Source organism: Rhinopithecus roxellana, chromosome 18, assembly GCF_007565055.1.
Source record: "Rhinopithecus roxellana isolate Shanxi Qingling chromosome 18, ASM756505v1, whole genome shotgun sequence".
In the NCBI taxonomy this organism is placed as follows: domain Eukaryota; kingdom Metazoa; phylum Chordata; class Mammalia; order Primates; family Cercopithecidae; genus Rhinopithecus; species Rhinopithecus roxellana.
Genome location: NC_044566.1, coordinates 67,023,089 through 67,043,294, shown reverse-complemented (window position 1 = coordinate 67,043,294; position 20,206 = coordinate 67,023,089). Strand labels below are relative to the sequence as shown.

General features: G+C 40.3%; 1 protein-coding gene across 5 annotated transcripts in view; it reads right to left on the bottom strand.

The window, feature by feature from the left end:
• Positions 1-20,206, bottom strand: part of TNFRSF19 (TNF receptor superfamily member 19) — a 104,987-nt gene that overhangs the window by 58,037 nt on the left and 26,744 nt on the right. For all 5 annotated transcript variants that reach the window (XM_010379640.2, XM_030922238.1, XM_030922239.1 and 2 more), the window contains exon 4: positions 2,625-2,803. In XM_010379640.2, the coding sequence (XP_010377942.1) occupies positions 2,625-2,803 (179 nt within the window). The remainder of the gene's footprint in view (positions 1-2,624; positions 2,804-20,206) is intronic.

Here is a 20,206-nt window from a genome sequence, read left to right as displayed (position 1 = left end):
CTGTCAGGTCACATGGTAACTCTACGTCCAACTTTCTGAAGGAACTCTAGACTGTTTTCCAACCTGGCTGTACCCTTTGCTGTTCCCACCAACAGTGTTTGGGGGTTTCAATCTCTCCACGTCATCACCAGTTACTGTCTGGCTTTTGTTGGCTATAGCTATCTTAGTGGGGTTGAAGAATGTGGGTTTGATTGCGTGTTCCCTGCTTGTTAATGATGCTGGGCAACTTTTCATGTGCTTATTGGCCATTTGTATATTTCTTTGGAGAAATGTCTATTCAAATCCTTCATTCTTATTTTAATTGAATTATCTGTCTTTTTATTATTGAGTTGTACGAGTTCCTCATATATTCTACTTAAGACAGTTCCTTATCAGACATATGATTTGCCAGTATTTTCCCCTATTTTGTGGGTTGTGTGGTTGTGTTTTGTACTTCAAAGGGTTCCCTTTGAAGTACAAAGTTTAAAATTTTGATAAAGTCCAACAGAGCTATTTTTTCTTTTGTTGCTTGTGCTTTTGGTGTTAGCCCACTACATCTTACAGCTCCCTAGGTGCTGTGTCTCTGTATATGACCATGCTGGACCCACTAGGCTATTTTCTACTCTGCTTCCACCCTTCAGGTCCAGAGCTTTATCTCCCCTCTGGCCTCAACAAGACCCCAACCCCAGGACATCTGGTCAAAACCACCCTGACCTTGCGGTGATCCAGTTAGAGTCTTTTGTCTGTAGTGCCTTGCAGCATGAATTCTGACGTTAGACTCCCATGATGTAACTCCCAGACTCACCACACACAGGTTAGGGTGATCTTGCCTGAATAATCTTAATCCTTAGTAAGTCTCAGTTTCTTCCTTTTTAAAACATTGCGAAAGTTACAGAAAATAATTCATGAAAAGGACTTGGCCAGGTGCCTGGTCCATTGTAAGTAATAAATGTTCGCTGCTCCTGCAATGCAGTTGCGGTTGCTTCTTACTTTTACAATACAGACCGGCTTCTGATGCTCCAGGGTTTCTGATTCTTCTCTCTTCTGTCTTTGTAACTCTGGCTTTGACAGAGTTACACAGACAGTTAACTTTGTCTGTGTAACTCTGGCTCCGCTCTATCTCCATTAAGCTCTAAGGATATTCGGCTTCATCCCATTCTCTGCATACTTGGTGCAGCAATGGCTCCTCCCAGCCTTCCAGGTCACCCACCTTGCCACCCTGTGTCCAGCTCTTCATCCAGACTTTCTCCTCCAGCTGTCTGTATTAATCCATCCCACAGTTACTTAGAAGCCATCAGGATTTTAACTTCCTCCTCCCTGGTGCTCCCCCTGGCCCAGGTGTGGTCCCCCTCCTTTCCCTGGACCTGGCTGCCTTATTGACAAGTCTGTTTAAGGCTTCTGTGTTTGCACCTGCCCACCCTTTCCCCTGCTCTCTGTAACGTACTGCACTCCTCCCTCTCCCTGCCACTCCCTTGGCCTCCTGGCGGTGTTTTACCCACCCCAGGTGGATTCCCACCTGAGAACCTCTTGCTGGAGGTTCCCTCTGTCTGTGGTGTTCTGTGGTGTTCTTCCCCACCTCTCTGCCTGGCTCAGGCCTCGTCTCCTTCAAGCCTTTGCTCAGACCTCACCTTTGAATAAAGCCTATCCTGGTGACCCAGTTTAACACTGTCACTGTCCTGCCCCTCACTGTGGCCATGCCCAATCTCCCTTGTCTGCCTTAGGGTTTTTTCCAAAGCGATTCTCTTCTATCTTTCTGCATAATTTGCTTCTTTATTATTTACTATTTAAATATTTTTAAAACCCTGTAAGAAGCCGGGCATGGTGGCTTATGCCTGTAATCCCAGCACTTGGGAGGCTGAGGCAGGCAGATCACCTGAGGTCAGGAGTTTGAGACCAACCAACATGGAGAAACCCTGTCTCCACTAAAAATACAGAACATTAGCCAGGTGTGGTGGTGCATGCCTGTAATCCCAGCTACTCGGGAGGCTGAGAAAGAAGAATCACTTGAACCTGGGAGGAGGAGGTTGCAGTGAGCTGAGATGGCACCATCGCACTCCAGCCTGGGCAACAAGAGTGAAACTCCATCTCAAAAACAAACAACAACAACAACAACAACAACAGACAAACACAAACCTATAAGAAGATAAGCTCCCCGTGGGCAGGCATCTTTGCCACTTTGTTTCCTGACATAGACCAAGCGTGTAAAGCAATGCCTAAGGTGGGTGGGCAAATCCCTGCTGAATGGCTGAATGGTGTGACCTGCCCTCCTCTGATGCTAATGAGGGTGACACTGTCAGAGAACTGCGGTCGCATGTGTCCCCTCTTTTGTGGGTTGCTTGTTCATTTTTCTGTCCATTTGTCCAAGTGTGCTTTTTTATTGATTTGTAGGAACTCCTTAGATTTTCATAACAGAAGTCCTTTGTTAGCATGCCTATTCATTTTCTTCATAGCCAGTGTCTGCTGCATGCACGGCACACGGTACCACAGATAATCCAGTGGTTCATATTGAAAGAAGTCACAAATACTCCACCAGCTCTTCAAGTTAATATCAGCATGCATTCCAGTTTAGAATGGAACAAGGGAATTGCCTTTTAAAAAGTTAGCTTAATTAAATAATTACAAGGGAAAGAAACTGGTCAACTCACCCTGGCAAGCAGTCCCCGCAGATGGCATCACTGGTGGCTGAGCAATTTGCCTTCTGAAAGCGGTTCACCAGTGCGCAGTCCAGACAGGGCTTGCACTTCTGGAAGCCCCAGTCCTCCTTGAACCTGTGCAGCCGGCACGTCACACACTGTGCATCCTCCCCATAGCCAAAGCCACATTCCTGTGGGGATTAACGGGCAATAGAAAGCTATTCAGACTTCGCAAGCGTGAAAAGGAAAGACCGCTGAGATGAAACGAAGACCTGGTCTAATAATTACCAAGTGTCGGCCTTCCTAGACACAAAGGCAGCTCTTTCAGCAAGTTCAAATGTGTCTTCCACTGCTAATGATCTCTCTTACTACAGTAAGTCCACTTAGTCATCCACTTTATTCAAGAAGCCGTGAGCATGGGAACAATCAAGGGTCTCTCAGGCTCCCACTGCTGCATTACTCCCAGTGGCTGGCAGAATTATGGCACTTTCTTCTCCTCTAATTAAGCCAGTCATGTGCATGCTCAGAAGCTAAAGCCAGGGAAACATTCAGCCACTCACTTCTAAGGCAGAAAATCATTACTTTGATATCAGGGGTGTTATTTTCAAAAATGAGGATAAGTGCATAAGAAATTTCATTAGTGGACAAGCCTAGAAGTCAATCCAAATGGAGAGCTCCTTGAAATAGTTAGCAATTTAGCATTTCCTGAAAGTAGAAAGAATCTTACATATTTATTAAAAGGATGTTAACCTCCTGTTGAGACTAACTCTGTGGTACTAAAGATATCAAGCTTCTCTAGATTTGAACATCAGAACACACTGTTTTCCAAGAACGGGCAAAACAAATGGCTCTTTGACCCACATACAATCATTTCCACAAGTTCAAGAACTCAGTAAACTATAGCATATCATATAACATAGTTATAATGCAACTATAAAAAGAAGAATGTAGATGTGATCTATGTTCATGACAATTTTAAAAACAAGTTTTAATACATAATTAGAAGTACGATTCCATTGTTTACAAAAACATTCATGTAAGTACCAACATTTATGGGTGCTTACTCTAGGCCAAGAACTTTACACCATTAACTCAATAATCCATACTCTTCCCAATCGGGGCAGCACTGCCATTTTTCCTGTTTCACAGACTGGGGGATAGAACGTCAGAGAAGTTATGTACCTTGGGCTAGGTGACAGAAGTAGTGTTAGAACCAGGATTTCAACCTACGTCATCTAATTCCAGAGTCAGGCTTCATAACCACTACACTATAGGGGCTGCCAGGTCGATCTTTGTGATGTTTTCTATAGAACACTCTTCATTAACAAAAACCAGACAACGGCTTAAGAGGAACAAGAAGGACACCCATGCAGGCAGCAGACTGGGCAAGCCCACAGATGCAGACTGGATGCCGCAGAGGAAGAAGGGTTTGCACGAAATCTCAGTTTCCTCATTTGTAAACCCTGGATGCTAGAATACAAGTCCCACCTAGTTCAACATTCCCATTTTTTCTGTAAAATTTATATATTTTAATTTCTTCATCCGTATCTATATACAAAATCAACTAAGCAGTACTTATTGGCCAAAATTTAAATGAAAACCAACTTGAAGGATAGTGTTGCCTGTACTTAATCAACTACTCAACAAAAGATTCAGAGGAATCACGTCCACCTAGATTTTTACTAATTAACTCATTCACATTTTGGGTGAGTGATACTTTCTTTCCTCCTTTCAATTACTCTGCCTGTCTTTCAAATGTACATCAGGAGTGAGCACAACAAAGAACCGAGGAGAAAAAGGTGGAAGGTCAGCCTCTTCCTCACCCCCGAGAGCTCCAGTCACACAACGTTCCACATCAGAGGCACAGAGAGGAGAGAGAGGGAGAGAAAAACAACATTTGATGTAAAGAACTGATGAACAAGTTAGAATTTCTTCAAAATTGTTAACAGGGATTATCTCTTTCAGGGGAGGGGGAGATTAGAATTACGGGGTATTCTCAAGTTTTATAATTCTGCGAAACGTAATTTTTGCAAAAAGCATCCATTACTCTTGTAATAGGAAAACAATAAAAAATGCATATTCAAGAAGTATTTCTTTGGACATGTGCTGGATCTTTGTGGGGTGATCACTGTGGCTCTGGCTCTGTGCTGGGACACCTGTGTTTTTGTTCAGCACTCTGGCTGCTGGGAGAGCTGTGTGCAGGCACAGGCTTTCTGAAGTACTGGAGAGAGCCTCCCCCTCCCAAAGTCCCTCGGGATCAAAGCACGGGTGCACGTGACCTTCTGGGGGTGGTCTCCACCTCGTTCCCATGCTAGGGTTCTCCACAGCAAAGGTCCAGGCAAGAGCAGAGTGTTTCAAAATCACACTTTGATCCAGGCAGCTTGAGGTTGCAAGAGTCTCATGTACGAGTTAAAACACAACAAAGGAAAGGAAGGAGGAGGAGAAGTATACGGGAAAACAAAGGGAAAGAGAGAGGAGAATGCAGAGAAAGAGGTGCATTAACTGGGAATAAAGTCCTCGGAAATTCTGTTTCACGCCAGGTCAACACAGGAGAAAAGTATGTGCTTTCCTACATCGGATCTAAAGAGACACGAGTTTGAATGCCAGCTCTGCCACTTGTTGGCCAAGTTATTTTGGGAATTCTCCGATCCTCAGTTTCTTCATCTGTGAGATGGGGATAAGAATATCTGCCCTAAAGGTTGTGTGAGGAATAAATGAGAATACATATAAAGCTGCTAAAGTCTAAATCAAGCACAAAGTGCACATTCTCTAAACAAATTATACCTATAAGTGTTATGATTTTGGATTTTCTACAACCCAATAAAACAACTTTGCTGATTCAAGAATCATAAAAGCTTCACTGGAAACAAGGGGATCATCAGACCCCACTTTCCATCTAAGACATTTTTATTGACTAAAAATCTTTGAAAAAGAAATAATAATTTTCTTAATTAAAAAAATGTGCATGGAACACAAACTCTATTTCCAAGTCAACTGCTGCACTGTGCTATAAGACAGCCCTGCGTTCCTGCCAGTCAGTCATTCAGCTGTGGTTCCTTGTCCTGCTGACTGTCTCCAAGTCACCTCCTCCCTCCACTGAGAAACTGTGTAAGTAGCCCAATGGACTTAAACAGTTTTGAGTGTCATATCTCTTTTGAAAACGAACATACAACTTAATGTGGGGGAGGTCTTTGTGGTTATTTTTTGACAAAATAATAAAATTCATTGAACATATCCCAAATACTCATGGGAACTTTTAAAGAGACTATTTGGGAAATTGTATTTAAAATAGATTTTATCTAAAGTATTTACTATTTTCAAAAATATAATATTTTTAAAAGTCTAATATTAATTTGAAACTATTAAACAATAGCCTGCAGTTCATAAAAGTCTAAGAAATTAATGAAGCGATCATTCTACATGTTGAATTAACTAGAAACCATGAAATAACTAGAAATTCAGAGAAGGTGATTCCAGGAAATTAAATTACAGTATGGTGTCCATGGCAGCAACTGCTTTTTGAGTTGACTGTCATATTTCTAATGCACCTTAAACAGAGACTCTGTAATTACTCATAATCCAGGCTATAAAGTAAACAGCATATAAATATTAAATTACCCCCAATATAAATGTCTGCTTTGATGTTTTCATTTCACTCAGTAAAGCTGGGTGGTTAAAATGCCTTGAAATCTTCCCCATTAAGTTCAATAAATAAGTACCGAGAACAAAAGAAAGAGGGAAAACAGCTGAAAGGGAAGCTCGACAGCCTCCGACCCATGGTGACATTGGTTAGCACAGACTAACACTGCCTTCACAAACTTGTGTCACCACCCTGGCTGAGATCATTTCTTTTTTCTTTTTATCATTTGTATACTGAAAAACTATTACACACATGAGATTTAAAAAAAAAAAAATCAAACAGTATACCTTTCTTCTCATCCCTGCTCCTTAACTTTCCACTCTCCCAACACAAGTTTTGGGGTGACCTGCCAAAAATATCCTCCTGGCGCGTGTGCATGTATTTAACACTGTTCAGGAACTAGATTTGTTTTCCCATGCCATACATCTTGGAGAGTGCTCCATATCAGCAAACAGAGGGTATTCCCTTGCATGGATGGAGCTGGAACTGTTCTTACTCACCACTGCATCCCAAATCCTGGCACAGACAGGGCATCCATTTAGGTTTGGCCCATTGCATTTGTATTGATCAGATGACCTAACCATGCAGCAAATAAAAACAGTATCAAATGTTGTGTTTTTTCCCCCATAACTTTGGGATAGAAAGAAGTAATTTCCCTAGGTATATTATTTTCTGCTGCAGGCAGAGAAGTCAGCAAATAAATAATGAAATGAGCTTTGAGTTTAGCCTTTTGACAGGACTCTCTCCTTGACCAAACTCTAGGTAGGTTATGAGCCACTTTCTACTGGGCCCTGTCCTCAAGAGCCCAGTTTCCCAAAAACCTGGCTAAATCCGGCCATGCTCAATATCTTATCAGGTTCCTCAACCCTCACCACCCCCCAGGTGATGCCTGGTCACCCTGGTCTGTCTGCAGCAAGAATCCTGTGAGGTCATTTTAGCCAGAATCTCCCTCACCCTGTGACGGTTCCTCTTCATGATTTTCCATCCACCAAACCCACCCTGCTCTTTGGCTACATATCCCCACTTGCCTGTGCTGTTTTTGGAGTGGAGCCCAGTTCTACACTGAGCTTCCATTTCCTCTACTGCAACAGTCCTGAGTAAAATCTGCTGTTCCACTGTCCAGTTCTGGGTTTTCTTTGACACTTTCCAAGTTGCACTAGAGTTGTCCCTCCCATCATGGCAAGAGGAGTGTGTGTGTGTGTGTGTGTGTGTGTGTGTGTGTGTGTGTATGCGTGTGTGTGTGTCTGGTGAGGGGAGGGCAAGGAGGGTACAGGCAGAGTATGTCCATCTTTAGCCTGGGCTTCAGGATAAGGGATATGTGATTATGTTTACGGAGCATCGTCCACCATTAATATCAATGGTAGAAATGCATTTGTTTTAAAATGTCCCATAGTCTGTATTCTTAAAATTATGACCCAGTACCTTAAAAGTTTGAAGGAAGTACCTAGTACTTCCTCAAATCCCTCAGAAGACATTTTTTATCAATAAACTTTAACATGGGAAAATATATGCATAGATAAAATAATAATGCAATAAAAAGGTATTATTAGAGGGCCCCTACTAACTTCCTAAAATCATATGAGAAGTGAACAACCCATGGTATCCAATGCCTCCCTCCACCTCTCCTTCCCAAAAGCCTGGTATCTAACAGGCCGGTGAATAAGAAATAAATGCCTGCTGATAAACAAATGGATGCACAAATATTACGTAAGGCAGTATTTCCTAAATACTTAAAAAAAAAATCCTAGGGAGCAAAAGCTTGTAAGGGCCCTGGCAATAACTCCCAAGTGGCAAGGCCATATAGTCCTCCTGGGCTGCAGGGTGGCAGGCAGGATAGGCTGGGCTGGGGATGTCTGGGTGGCGTGGGGTCAGCGGCTTTCCTCATCTTGGTCCCAAGGGAGCAGAGGCTGGATTCAGCTGCGCTACTTCACCCAAGCTGGCAGCAGCAGTAGCTCTGTCACTCTGTCCAATATTTTTAAGCCACATTTGGTGGTTTTCCAGTAGCAAAATGACTCAAAGTAAACAGTCCCCAAATCCCCTTCTCTCTTTTCTCCCTCTGCAAATCCAGCCTTTAACAAAAACATAAGCCGGCCCTACCTACAGGTTGGAGGAGCAGCTCTTCAGACCACAGGGGAGAAACTCACAGACCCTCGTCGTCCAGGAAACACATTCTGGGCCTTGGGTCGAAAGCACTATTTATTTGTACAGTCAATACGCTATTAACTGCGGTCCTTTGAACTTTCAAAGTTAAATGTTAAATTTTAAATGTGGATGGAGAAGTTATTTGAAGGGAAAATCTAGGGCATGGAAATGGAAATGACAAATTAGATTTATGTTGCTGGTGCTTACAAATCAACTTTTAATTTCCTTTAACAAAACAACACTGAAGAGATGGTTCCCCTCAACTTTCAGTTTCTGAAAATCTGTGCTTGAGTTTTTTAGAGAAAACTGACAAGCAAGAGCTTGTTAATATCTTACAACCATCCCTAGGCTAGATCAGCTATAATTAAACATAAATAAAGTGAGCAACACTGTAATTAAATGGCAGAAATGAATCTCATTTTTTATGCTTGCAAATTAATTTTTTTTTTTTTTTTTTTTTTTTTTTTTTTTTTTTTGAGACGGAGTCTCGCTTTGTCGCCCAGGCTGGAGTGCAGTGGCCGGATCTCAGCTCACTGCAAGCTCCGCCTCCCGGGTTTACACCATTCTCCTGCCTCAGCCTCCCAAGTAGCTGGGACTACAGGTGCCCGCCAACTCGCCCGGCTAGTTTTTTTTATTTTTTAGTAGAGACAGGGTTTCGCCGTGTTAGCTAGGTTGGTCTCGATCTCCTGACCTCGCGATCCACCCGTCTCGGCCTCCCAAAGTGCTGGGATTACAGGTTTGAGCCACCGTGCCCAGCCGCAAATTAATTTTTTAAAAACTTTCCTCAGAGAGACAAAAACAGTTTTCAAAAATGTAAACATCTTCAGAAATATGAAGCTGGGAAGGCCCCGTGTGGAGCAATGCTGTTGTTTACAGGAGTTAATTTTTTCACATTAACTAAAGTCCTCCCAATAATTGGTTAGAAAAGTTTACTTTGAAAACTGTGCCAGAGACCTGAAGCCTGTTTCAAGTGGTTCATGCAAAAACTAGTTTCCTGATTTACTGCTGCGAGGCGATCGTGTTAACAGCACATTGTTGGCATTAATACTGGTGAGGAGGATGGGTTGGAGCTGGGCAAATTCTAGGCAGTAAGAATTAAAAGTCTAATGTGGTTACTTCAGGAAAACAAAAATTATCCTCTCCCACATATCGCAAAGTTAGGTTTATTTTCGGGAGCTGAAAGGATGCCTGATGGCCGAGTAACCCTCACCATACTTATGGCTCAGAATGCCCAGCAGGTACTACTTACGGGGCGCCCAGAACAAGCTTTTGTATGTTTTGACTCTGAAATAGGAAAAACATTCTGAATTATCTTTCTCATGCACTTTCAAAATCGAAATCCTGTAGTGGAGGAGAGAGAGGGTAAATACGGCTCAATCGGATAAAATCCTCAGACTCCACATGGTTCAGTGACCTGTCATATATTTCCCCAAAAATGCAGAAAAGATAACTATGTACTAAGCAAAATTTCTAAGAACTGAACGGGAAGAGATGCTGCTTGGGGCTTACAGGGAAGGAAGCAAAGGAGCTAGTTAGAGGCGCCTGCTCAGAACGCCCGGGGCAACAGCATGTGGCATGAGGAGCGTAGAGGACTGGAAACAGGAACTGGTGGCAAGGTCGAGGGTAGCTCGGAGGAGGCATGAGGAGCGTGGAGGACCGGAAACAGGAACTGGTGGCAAGGTCGAGGGTAGCTCAGAGGAGGAAGGACAGGAAGAAGGCTGACCAGCAAAGCAGCTCCCGTGGTGCATGTGCGTTAGGTCAATATGATTCTGGTATCTCCTTGTTTTAGAGGCTGGTCCTATGCCAGAATTGCTGGAAGAAAGTTAATCATTCTAGAGTTGTACTGTGGACAGTACAATAGCCAGACCCCATGTGGCCTCATTCAATTTTCATCAATTAAAATGAAATAAAATTCTGTAAGTGTTCAGTAACCTCAATGGCTAGTTGCTCGTATACTGGACAGAGCAGATAGAGACGACTTCCACCATCACAGACAGTTCTATCAGAGAGAACTGCACTAGGCTATTTACAAAACTAGCAAGAGCTTGCTACCCCCACGTGGCTCCACCGCTCCTTCCTCCTGCACTGTTACTTACTAGCAGTGACAATGGACAAATCAGTGAGCCACTGTGTCCCAGTTTCCCTGTCCATAAGATGGGGATGGTTATATTCCCTGTTTGAAACACATGTTGTAAGGATTCCATTAATTAATATACAAAGATCACATAGCAGCTGGCTCACTATGAAAAATTAGCCAATATTATCTTAGTTGCATAACATGTATTACAAGAGATAGCTCATATTTATGTTAAGAGATGTCGTTTACATGAACATAGCCCAAGATATCCAAGGTAAATGGTTAAAATAAGAATCTTTAAAAAGCGGCCAAAGAAGAGAAGGGTATCATCAAAGTCAGCAACAGTATCGGTGGATGTGGAGCTGCTGTGCGGACTTCTTAATACCTAATAATTGAAAAGAAGTGAAAAGAGGCTCGGACCTGCTGACCACACACCACTGGCAAGTCAAGGCATAGACTGTATTCAGGAATACGATTCCAGCAGCCCTAGCCAGCCCTGACTACACATTTTTATGGTAGAAACCTAACTAACAATGGGAAGGGACGCTCAGACACCTTGGGAAAAAATAGAATTGAATGCCTTCCAAAGAAAATAATAATTAGGAGTAATAAAACCACAGATGTAAAGTTTAACTATACCTGCTTAACCAAAGCACTTCCAAGCTTTAGTTTTAAGGCACAGGTACATGTTTGTAATTGAAAGAACCTCATGACCCAGAGTGCAGAACAGAAAATGTCAGAAGTTTTAAGATACCTTTAATACAGAGAAACAAATAACATAGCAATGTTACAATAAAGGTTATTTGAAAATGCTAATGGCCTATTAAAAAACGTACTTTTTACTCTCAATATAAAAAAACCTTTAGTGTACATATCAGTAGTTTGGTCTAGCTTTTCTTCTTTTTCATAATTAACTTTAAAAAGTTTTATGTTTACTCTGCTTTCAAAATTTCAAATACCATAGGTAACCAAAATTCTAAGCCTCAGTCAAAAAGGTAAGGGCCCTCAGACTTGTTTAATTACAAATTAAAAGGTAGCCCTCCAAACTACCTATCTATTTATCTATTCATTTATTTGAGACAGGGTCTCACTTTGTCACCCAGACTTGAGTGCAGTGGTGCAATCTCGGCTCACCACAACTCCACCTCCCAGACTCAAGTGATTCTCCTGCCTCAGCCTCCTGAGTAGCTGGGATTACAGGCGCCCACCACCACACCTGGCTAATTTTTGTATTTTTAGTAGAGATGGGGTTTCACCATGTTGGCCAGGCTAGTCTTGAACTCCTGACCTCAGGTAATCCGCCCGCCTCAGCCTCACAAAGTGCTTGGATTACAGGTAAGCAACTGTGCCTGGCCCAAACTATGTATTTAATATCTCAAGTTTTAAAAAAGATTATTTATAAATGTAGTTGTCTGAAAAATTTTTAAAGCTTAGTCTTAGTCAAAAGACTAAATTTTCCCTTGATTTGTAAAGTTTGGAAATGAAAATTAGCCAGTTAAATGCAATTTTAATTTCAGTGATTTATCTGACTTTAATATTCTCATAACTTATTTTTCTTTCCTCTGAAAGACATATACTGTTGTAAAAGGAACAATGAAAAGAAGAAATCACAAATTCATGAATGGACAATTTAAAAATATCTAACCTTAAAGTAACAGCTTATAAAAAGCTCAAGCTCTCTAAGTGCGGTAGAAAATAAAAATATATTTATGTTTTCATTTGTGTATCTGAATCCTTTGCCTCTCTGTTGTATGTTAGAGCACGAGCAAAGTTAAGTTGCTGATTTTATTTATTATGAGCTAAAACTAAGATAAAAGACTTGGCAAAATATATGATTTATAATATATATACAAATTCATTCATTTTTATATTACTAGATTTACGTGTCACTTTTTTCCCAAGAAATATTTGAGATTAACTGATTTGTTCACTCATGTACTGTGTCAGGAGCTGGGTGCTCTGTAGATACAGGGTAGAAAAGCTGAACAACATGGGCTTCCAGGTGGACAGCCCAGGACAGGCATGCGGTAACATGGTATACAACTGTGCACCTGAGTGGGTCCTAGGAATCTCATTTTTCACTGACATTATTACCTTTACCTTTATTGCTCCTCACTCAGTTTGTCCTGGTCCTTTTTCAAAAAAAATTATAAAGACGCAAACAGAAGGTGAACAAATGAAATAAGTACGTAAAGGCAGAATTGTTCTGGTTGCTTCCCTTTGGCTGCTTCCTTCACGGAGCGGGGACGGCTGTTTCAATCCTTATGGAAAACTGCTATCTAGAGAAAAATATTTCTTCTGGACAGCCATGGGAATATGAAATACAGCACCTGTTATCAGTCAGTGTTCTCGGAAGATGGATTATTTCTGTTTATAAACACAATTTTTTAGAGCGGATTTTAGGTTCATAATGAAATTGAGAGGAAGGTAGAGAGATAGCCCTTATATGCCCTACCCTCCCCCGCCACACACGAAGCCTCATTCTTATCAGCACCCTGCACCAGAATGGTACATTTGTTACAGTCTATGAACACATGACTGTCACCTAAGTTCCACAGTTTACATTAGGGTTTATTCTTGGTGTTACATTCTGCGAGTTTGAACAACACAGAACGATATGCATCCACCACTACAGGATCATACAGAGTAGATTCCCCACCACTACAGGATCACAGAGTAGATTCCCCGCCACCACTACAGGATCACACAGAGTAGATTCCCCGCCACCACTACAGGATCACACAGAGTAGATTCCCCGCCACCACTACAGGATCACACAGAGTAGATTCCCCGCCACCACGACAGGATCACACAGAGTAGATTCCCCGCCACCACGACAGGATCATACAGAGTAGATTCCCCGCCACCACGACAGGATCATACAGAGTAGATTCCCCGCCACCACGACAGGATCATACAGAGTAGATTCCCCGCCACCACGACAGGATCATAGAGTAGATTCCCCGCCACCACGACAGGATCATACAGAGTAGATTCTTCCATGCCCACATATTCATCCCTCCCCCACCCTTCCCCCTGGCAACCAGTGATCTTTTTACTGTTTCCATAGTTTTGCCTTTTCTAGAATGTCATAGAGTTGGAATCATACAATCAGCAGACTTTTCCAATTGGCTTATTTCACTTGGTAATGTGCATTTAAGGTCCTCTATGTCTTTTCATGGCTTGATAGCTCATTTCCTTTTAGTGCAGAGTAATATTCCATCGTAGGGATCACAGCTTATTTACCATCACTTACTAAAGTACCTCTGGGTTGCTTCCAAGTCTTCGTAATTATGAACAAACCTGCTATACGCATCTGTGAGCTTATATTTGTATGAGCGTGAAGTGTCCATTCCTTTGATAAAATACTAAGGAGCACAATTGCTGGATCAAATAATAAGAGTATGCTTAGTTTTGTAAGACACTGCCAAATTGTCTTCCAAACGGCTGTACCATTTTGCATTCCCACTAGCAAGGATTGAGAACTCCTGTTACTTCACATCCTTAACAGTCTTTGGTGTTGTCTGTGTTCTGGATTCTGGATTTCTAATAGGTGTACAGTGGTATCTCGTTGCTTAAATTTGCATTTCTCTGATGACATACTATATGGAGGATCTTTTCATATGCTATTTGTCATCTGTATATCTTCTTTGGTGAGGTGTTTGTTAAGGTCTTTTACCCATTTTTAAATTGGATTTGCTTGTTTTCTTAGTGTTTTTAAGAAATTTTTGTATGTTTTAAAGAATTTTTTGTATGTCCTTTTCCAGATATCTTTTGCAAATATTTTCCACCAGTTTCTGGCTTGTATTTTCATTCTCTCAACAGTGTCTTAAGCAGAGTGGAAATTTTTAATTTTAATTAAGTCTAGCTTATTAATTCTTTCTTTCATAGGTTGTGCCTTTGGTGTCATATAAAAAAGACATCACTAAACCCAAGGTCCTCTAGAGAAAACCTTCTAGAAGTTTTATAGCTTTGCATTTTACAGTTAGGTCTGTGACCTGTTTTGAGTTAGGTCTGTGTCTAGATTCATTTGTTGCATGTGGATGTCAAGTTGTTTTAGATCCATTTGTTGAAAAGTCTATCTTTTCTCCACCGTGTTGTTTGCTCCTTTGTCAAAGACCAGATGACTACACTTAGCTGGGTCTATTCCTGGGCTCTCTATTCTGTTCCATTAATTGATTTGTCTGTTCTTTTGTCAATACCACACTGTCTTGATTACTGTATCTTTACAGTAAGTCTTGATGTGGGTAGTGTCAATCCTCTAACTTTTTCTTCTGAAAAACTGTGTTGATTATTCTGGGGCCTCTACATATAAACTTTATAATCAGTTTGTCAATATCTACAAAATAACTTGCTGGGACTTTGATTGGGATTCCATTGCATCTATAAATCAAGTTGAGAAACACTGACATCTTGACAACATTGAATCTTCCTTCCATAAACATGGAATATCTCTCTATTTATTTAGTTCTTTTATTTCTTTCATCAGTCTCATAATTTTCCTCATAAAAATCTTGTACATATTTTGTTAGATTTATACCTACGTATTTTATTTGTGGGGGGTGCTAATATAAATTATATTGTGCTTCTAATTTCAAATCCCACTTGTTCATTGCCAGCATATATGAAAGTTACTGACTTCTGTATATTAACCAGGTATCTTGAAATATTACTATACTTGCTTATTCATTCCAGGAGTTTTTCTGTTCATTCTCTTGCATTTTCTACATAGATGATTATGCCATATGTGAACAAGGAGAACTTTATTTCTTCCTTCCAAATCAGTTTACCTTTTATTCCTTCTCTCTTTTTTTTTTTTTTGTCTTAGTACTTGAGTTAGGATTTCTTGCATGATGCTGAAAGGGAACATCCTTGCCTTGTTTCTGATCTTACTGGAAAGCTGCTAGTTTCCATCATTAAGTATGATGTCAACTCTAGAGTTTTGGTTTTGTTGTGGTCGTTGTAGATAAATTATTTACCAAGTAGAGGAAATTCCTTTCCATTTCTAGTTTACTGAGAGGTTTTGTTGTTGTTGTTTTTTAATCACGAATGGGTGTTAGATTTTTCAAATGCTTTTTGTGCACTTACTGCTATATGTGATTTTTTTCTTCTTTAGCCCACTGATGTGACAGATTACATTAACTGAATTTCAAAGGTTGAACCAGCCTTGTGTATGTGGGATATGTCCCATTTTGTCACAGTGTGTGATTTTTTTTTTTTTAATATACAGTGTTGGATTCAATTTGCTAATATTTTGTTGAGAATTTTTGTATCTTTGTTCATGAGAGACCTTGTAAAGTCCTTTGGTTTAGGCATTAGGATGATTTTTGGCCTCACAGAATGAGTTAGGAAGTATTTTCTCTGCTATATTCTGGAAGAAATTATGGAGAATTAGTATAATTTCTTCTTAATTTTTGGTAGAATTCACCAGTAAATTCACTTTAACCTGGTGCTGTTTTGGAAGGTTATCAATTATTGATTCAATTTCTTCAGTCAATATAGGCCTATACAGACTGTGGATTTCTTCTTGTGTGAGCTCTGTCAGAGGGTGTCTTTCAAGGAATTGATTCATTTCATCTAGGTTACCAAATGTGTGGGCGCTGAGTTGTTCACAGCATTTCTAATGTTCCTATAGTGATGTCCATGCTTTCATTTCTAATATTAGTACTTTGTGTCCTCTCCCTTATTTTCTAAGCTGGCCTAGTTAGAGGATCATCAGTTAAATTAGTTTAGAGGATCACCAGTTAGAGGATCATCAGTTAATTAAAGATTATTATAATTTCTTAGAGAATTAGCCCCCTTATTATTATGTAATATCCATCTTTATCCCTGACATCTGTCTTTGCTTTGAAGTCTGCTCTGTCTGAAATTAATATAGCTACTCCTGCTCTTCTGATTACTGTTAGCATGATATACAGTTCTCCATCCACTTACTTTTCACCTATGTGTGTCTTTACATTTGAAGTGGGTTCTTAGAGACCACAGAGTTGGATCTTGTTTTTTGACCTGCTCTGACAGTCTGTTTATAAATTGGTACATTCAGATCACTGACACTGAAAATGATCATTGATGAAGTTGGGCTAATAGTTACCATATATATTACTGTTTTCTATTTCTTGCCCTTCTTATTTGTTCTTATTGTTGTCTTCCACGTTTTCCCTTTTGTAGTTTTAATTGAGCATTTTATGTGGTTTCATTTTATCTCCTTTCTTAGCATATCAGTTATACTTCTTTTTACACTTTTTTAAATGGTTGCCTTAGAGGTTGCACTATACATTTATAACCAATCCAAGCCTCCTTTCAACTAACACTGTACTACTTCATAGGTAGTGTGAATACCTTACAATAACAAAATAATTCTAATTCCTCCTCCTCCCCATCCTTTGTATCATTGCTATAATTAATTTCACTTACGTGTGTGTGTGTGTACACACAAGCATACTCAGTCAAATACACTGTTGCTATTAGTTTGAACACACTATCATCTATTACATCAATTAAGAATGGGAAAGTTAAAGTTTTTATTTTACCTTCGCTTAGCACTTCTTTGATGCTCTTTTCTTTATGTAGATCCATGTTTCTGATCTATATTATTTTCCTTCTGTCTAAAGAACTTCTTTTAACATTTCTTACAAGGCAGGTCTACTGGTAACAAATTCCCTCAATTGACTGAGAAAGTCTTTATTTGCCCTTAACTTTTGAAGGAAAATTTCTCAGGGTACAGAATTTTAGGTGGTATTTGCTCAATACTGTAAATGCTTCACTGCGCTCTCCTCTGCCGTGCATGATTTCTGGGGAGAAGTCAGATGTCATTCTTATCTCTGCCCCTCTGTACGTATGGTGTTTTTTTCCCTCTAGCTCCTTCCAGGGTTTTTTCTTTGTTTTTCTGCAATTTGCAAATGATATAGTTGGTGTTGTTTTTGGGCATTTATCTTGCTTGGCTTCCTGAGTTTCCTGGATCTGTGGTTTGGTGTCTGGCATTAACTTGGGAAAATTCTAAGTCATTATTGTTTCAAATATTTCTTCTGTTCCTTTCTCTGATTAGCATATCAATATTAGAATATTCATGATTAATGCTATTAGCATATTAATCATAGTTGTTCTTGATTCTCTCTGATAACTCCAAGGTCCCTGTCAGGTCTGGTTCTGATGCTTACTTTGTCTCTTCGAATTGTACTTTCTGCCATTTAGTATGCTTTGTACATTTTTGTTTGTTAAATGTCATACATGATACACTGGGTAGAAGGAGCTGCTATAAACAGGCTTTTAGTAATGTGGAGGTGAGATGTGAAGGAAGGGGCAGCTTTCCATAGCACTGTGCAGGCCTGTGCCTGTGTACTGCAAGCTTCCCCAGGGCCTCTCAGTCGCTTGTCTGTGAACTGCAAAATGGGAGAGAATGGCTGGAGCAGGCTGAATCAGTAGTTCCCTTCCCCAGGTCAGTTAGGCTCTGATAAAACCCCAGCAGGTGAGCCTTTGGTATATGTGTTTCTCTTGAAGGCAGTCCTTGTTAAGAAAAAGAGCGCTCTAGCATATTTCAAAATGCTCCTTTTCTGCCTCCCCTGTCAGAAAAATAAGGGTTTTTTTTGTTTTGTTTGGTTTGGTTTTTGACATTTACTATGACAATTGGTTTGAGTTCCTGGAGATAAAACTCACAAAAGCATGGGAGGGTGCTCTGTGAGTGGGTCCTCCCGGAGTTTTTAACTCTCAGACTTTTCCAAACCTAGCCTAGAGCAGTCTGTCAATAACAGTGCAGGTTTCCCACCCTGGTGCTGGCTCCCGGGGAGGCTTCTGCAGCAGTGTATTGTGACTCTCTGTAGCTGTCTGCGACCTCACTTCTCTTGCAGATCTAAAAGCTGCGGACTTTTCAGTTTGTTCAGCTTTTTACTTCCTGTTGGAATAGAGTGGCAACCTCTAAATTCCTCATATATATGAAATCAGAAATGGGAAAATGATTTCTTAATCAACAAAAATATTCAGGCTAATAGGACTTTCATCTTCTGGTATGATTCTCCAAAAATTACCTTAAGGTTATATTCTGCAGATTCAAAGGATGAAGACAGTCATTTCTTAGAAATTATTTACTCATCTCTCAGAATCTGTGAAGTTTCATTCAGAATTTCACAGAGATTTGGGAAAAAGAAGAATGTCTGAGGAAAAGAAACGTCATCATCTTTAAACCAAAATTAAAATTCTAAGCCCCACACCACCTGAATGGATCCCTCCTCTTGGCCAAGGACATTCCAAAGTTAACCTGAAAAACTAATTCAGGCCAGGATGGAAACGGGGAGCCATCCTCCCTTTTGAAATTACTGATGGAACAGACTCTTTAAGTCTGATAAGAAAACACTTCCAGTCTATTCTCTGAAGTCTGCTATCTGGAAGCTTCATCTGCATGATAACACCTCGGTCTCTAAAACCCCTTGGTATCTAAAACTCTTTCTAGTGACATTCCTTTCTATTGACTCCAGGTCTTTACATAATAACCAATAGCCAGTCAGAAAGTCCTACAATCCACCTATGACCTGGAATCCCCCTTCCCCTACCTGCTCCCACTCCAGTTGTCCTGCCTTTCCAGACTGAACCAATGTTGAGTGATGTCTTAGGTCTCCCTAAACTGTATAAAACCAACCTGTAGCCCTACCATCTTGGGCACACGTTGTCAGGATCTCTCGAGGGCTGCATCATGGGCCACTGGTCACACATTTTTTGGCTCAGAATAAATCTCTTGAAATATTTTACAGAGTTTGACTCTTTTCATTAGCAATCTGTTTCCCTCTTGGGCATGACGGCATTTTAAAATACTTCGTTCACTGATCTTAGATATGTCAACCTGTTAAAAATTAATCTTTTTACACCCAACACAGAAAAATCTATGTCTGAAAGTGCACATTACTGTAATCAACATGGGTTGAAAAACACCTGTTGAGATGCCACTGCTAAGGAGATATCACACAGACTTTGAAGGTCAGTCAGTTTCAATCCAAATGTAAAGCCCAGGATACTAAAAGCCACCGCTCATGTAACACAAAAGCCAGAGAGAAAAGCTATCTAACAGAAGTCACTTATGGAATGCATAATTCTTTGTTTCCTGCTGTTTATGGATCATTGATCAAAAATCTGTGAATGACAAGACTCAACTGTAGACAATGGCAGTCTGTAGGGGAAAAGGACTTCTCTTTTAAAAGTACCTTTAAATAAGAAGAAAAATCTATTGTTCCTTTTCTAACAGAAAGGCTTTGATGTTTTATTTAAAACAAAACAATACATCACTTCTCCACAACTAGTAACATCTTCAAAAGATCAGCAAATAAAGCAAATGGATGTACAGCTCTGAACGTGCGCACAAAAAAAGGCAGGCTTCAGAACATCCAAGACTGTGAAATACATCCTGATATAACACACAGTTTCTTAGCAAATAGTGGTTGAAATGAATGTATTTAAAGTGTTCCTGGGAGTAACATACACTCACTGTGGTGAGATCAGTAATAATATACACACTGTCAAAGGAATGTTCAAAACCCTGGTTTGGAAAATGCCTGCTGTCTCAGAGCATCTTTTACTTAAGACACTGGCAGGCTCTATTTCTTGACCAGCAATGCTAACATTCATTTTAAGAAAAAGGAGTCCCAGTAAGTAGTAGCATTCATGATTTCTGTTATCAATGATTTAGGGGGTGTGTGTGTGTATATATTTAGAACTTACAGTTATATATATAATATATAATATATATATTTA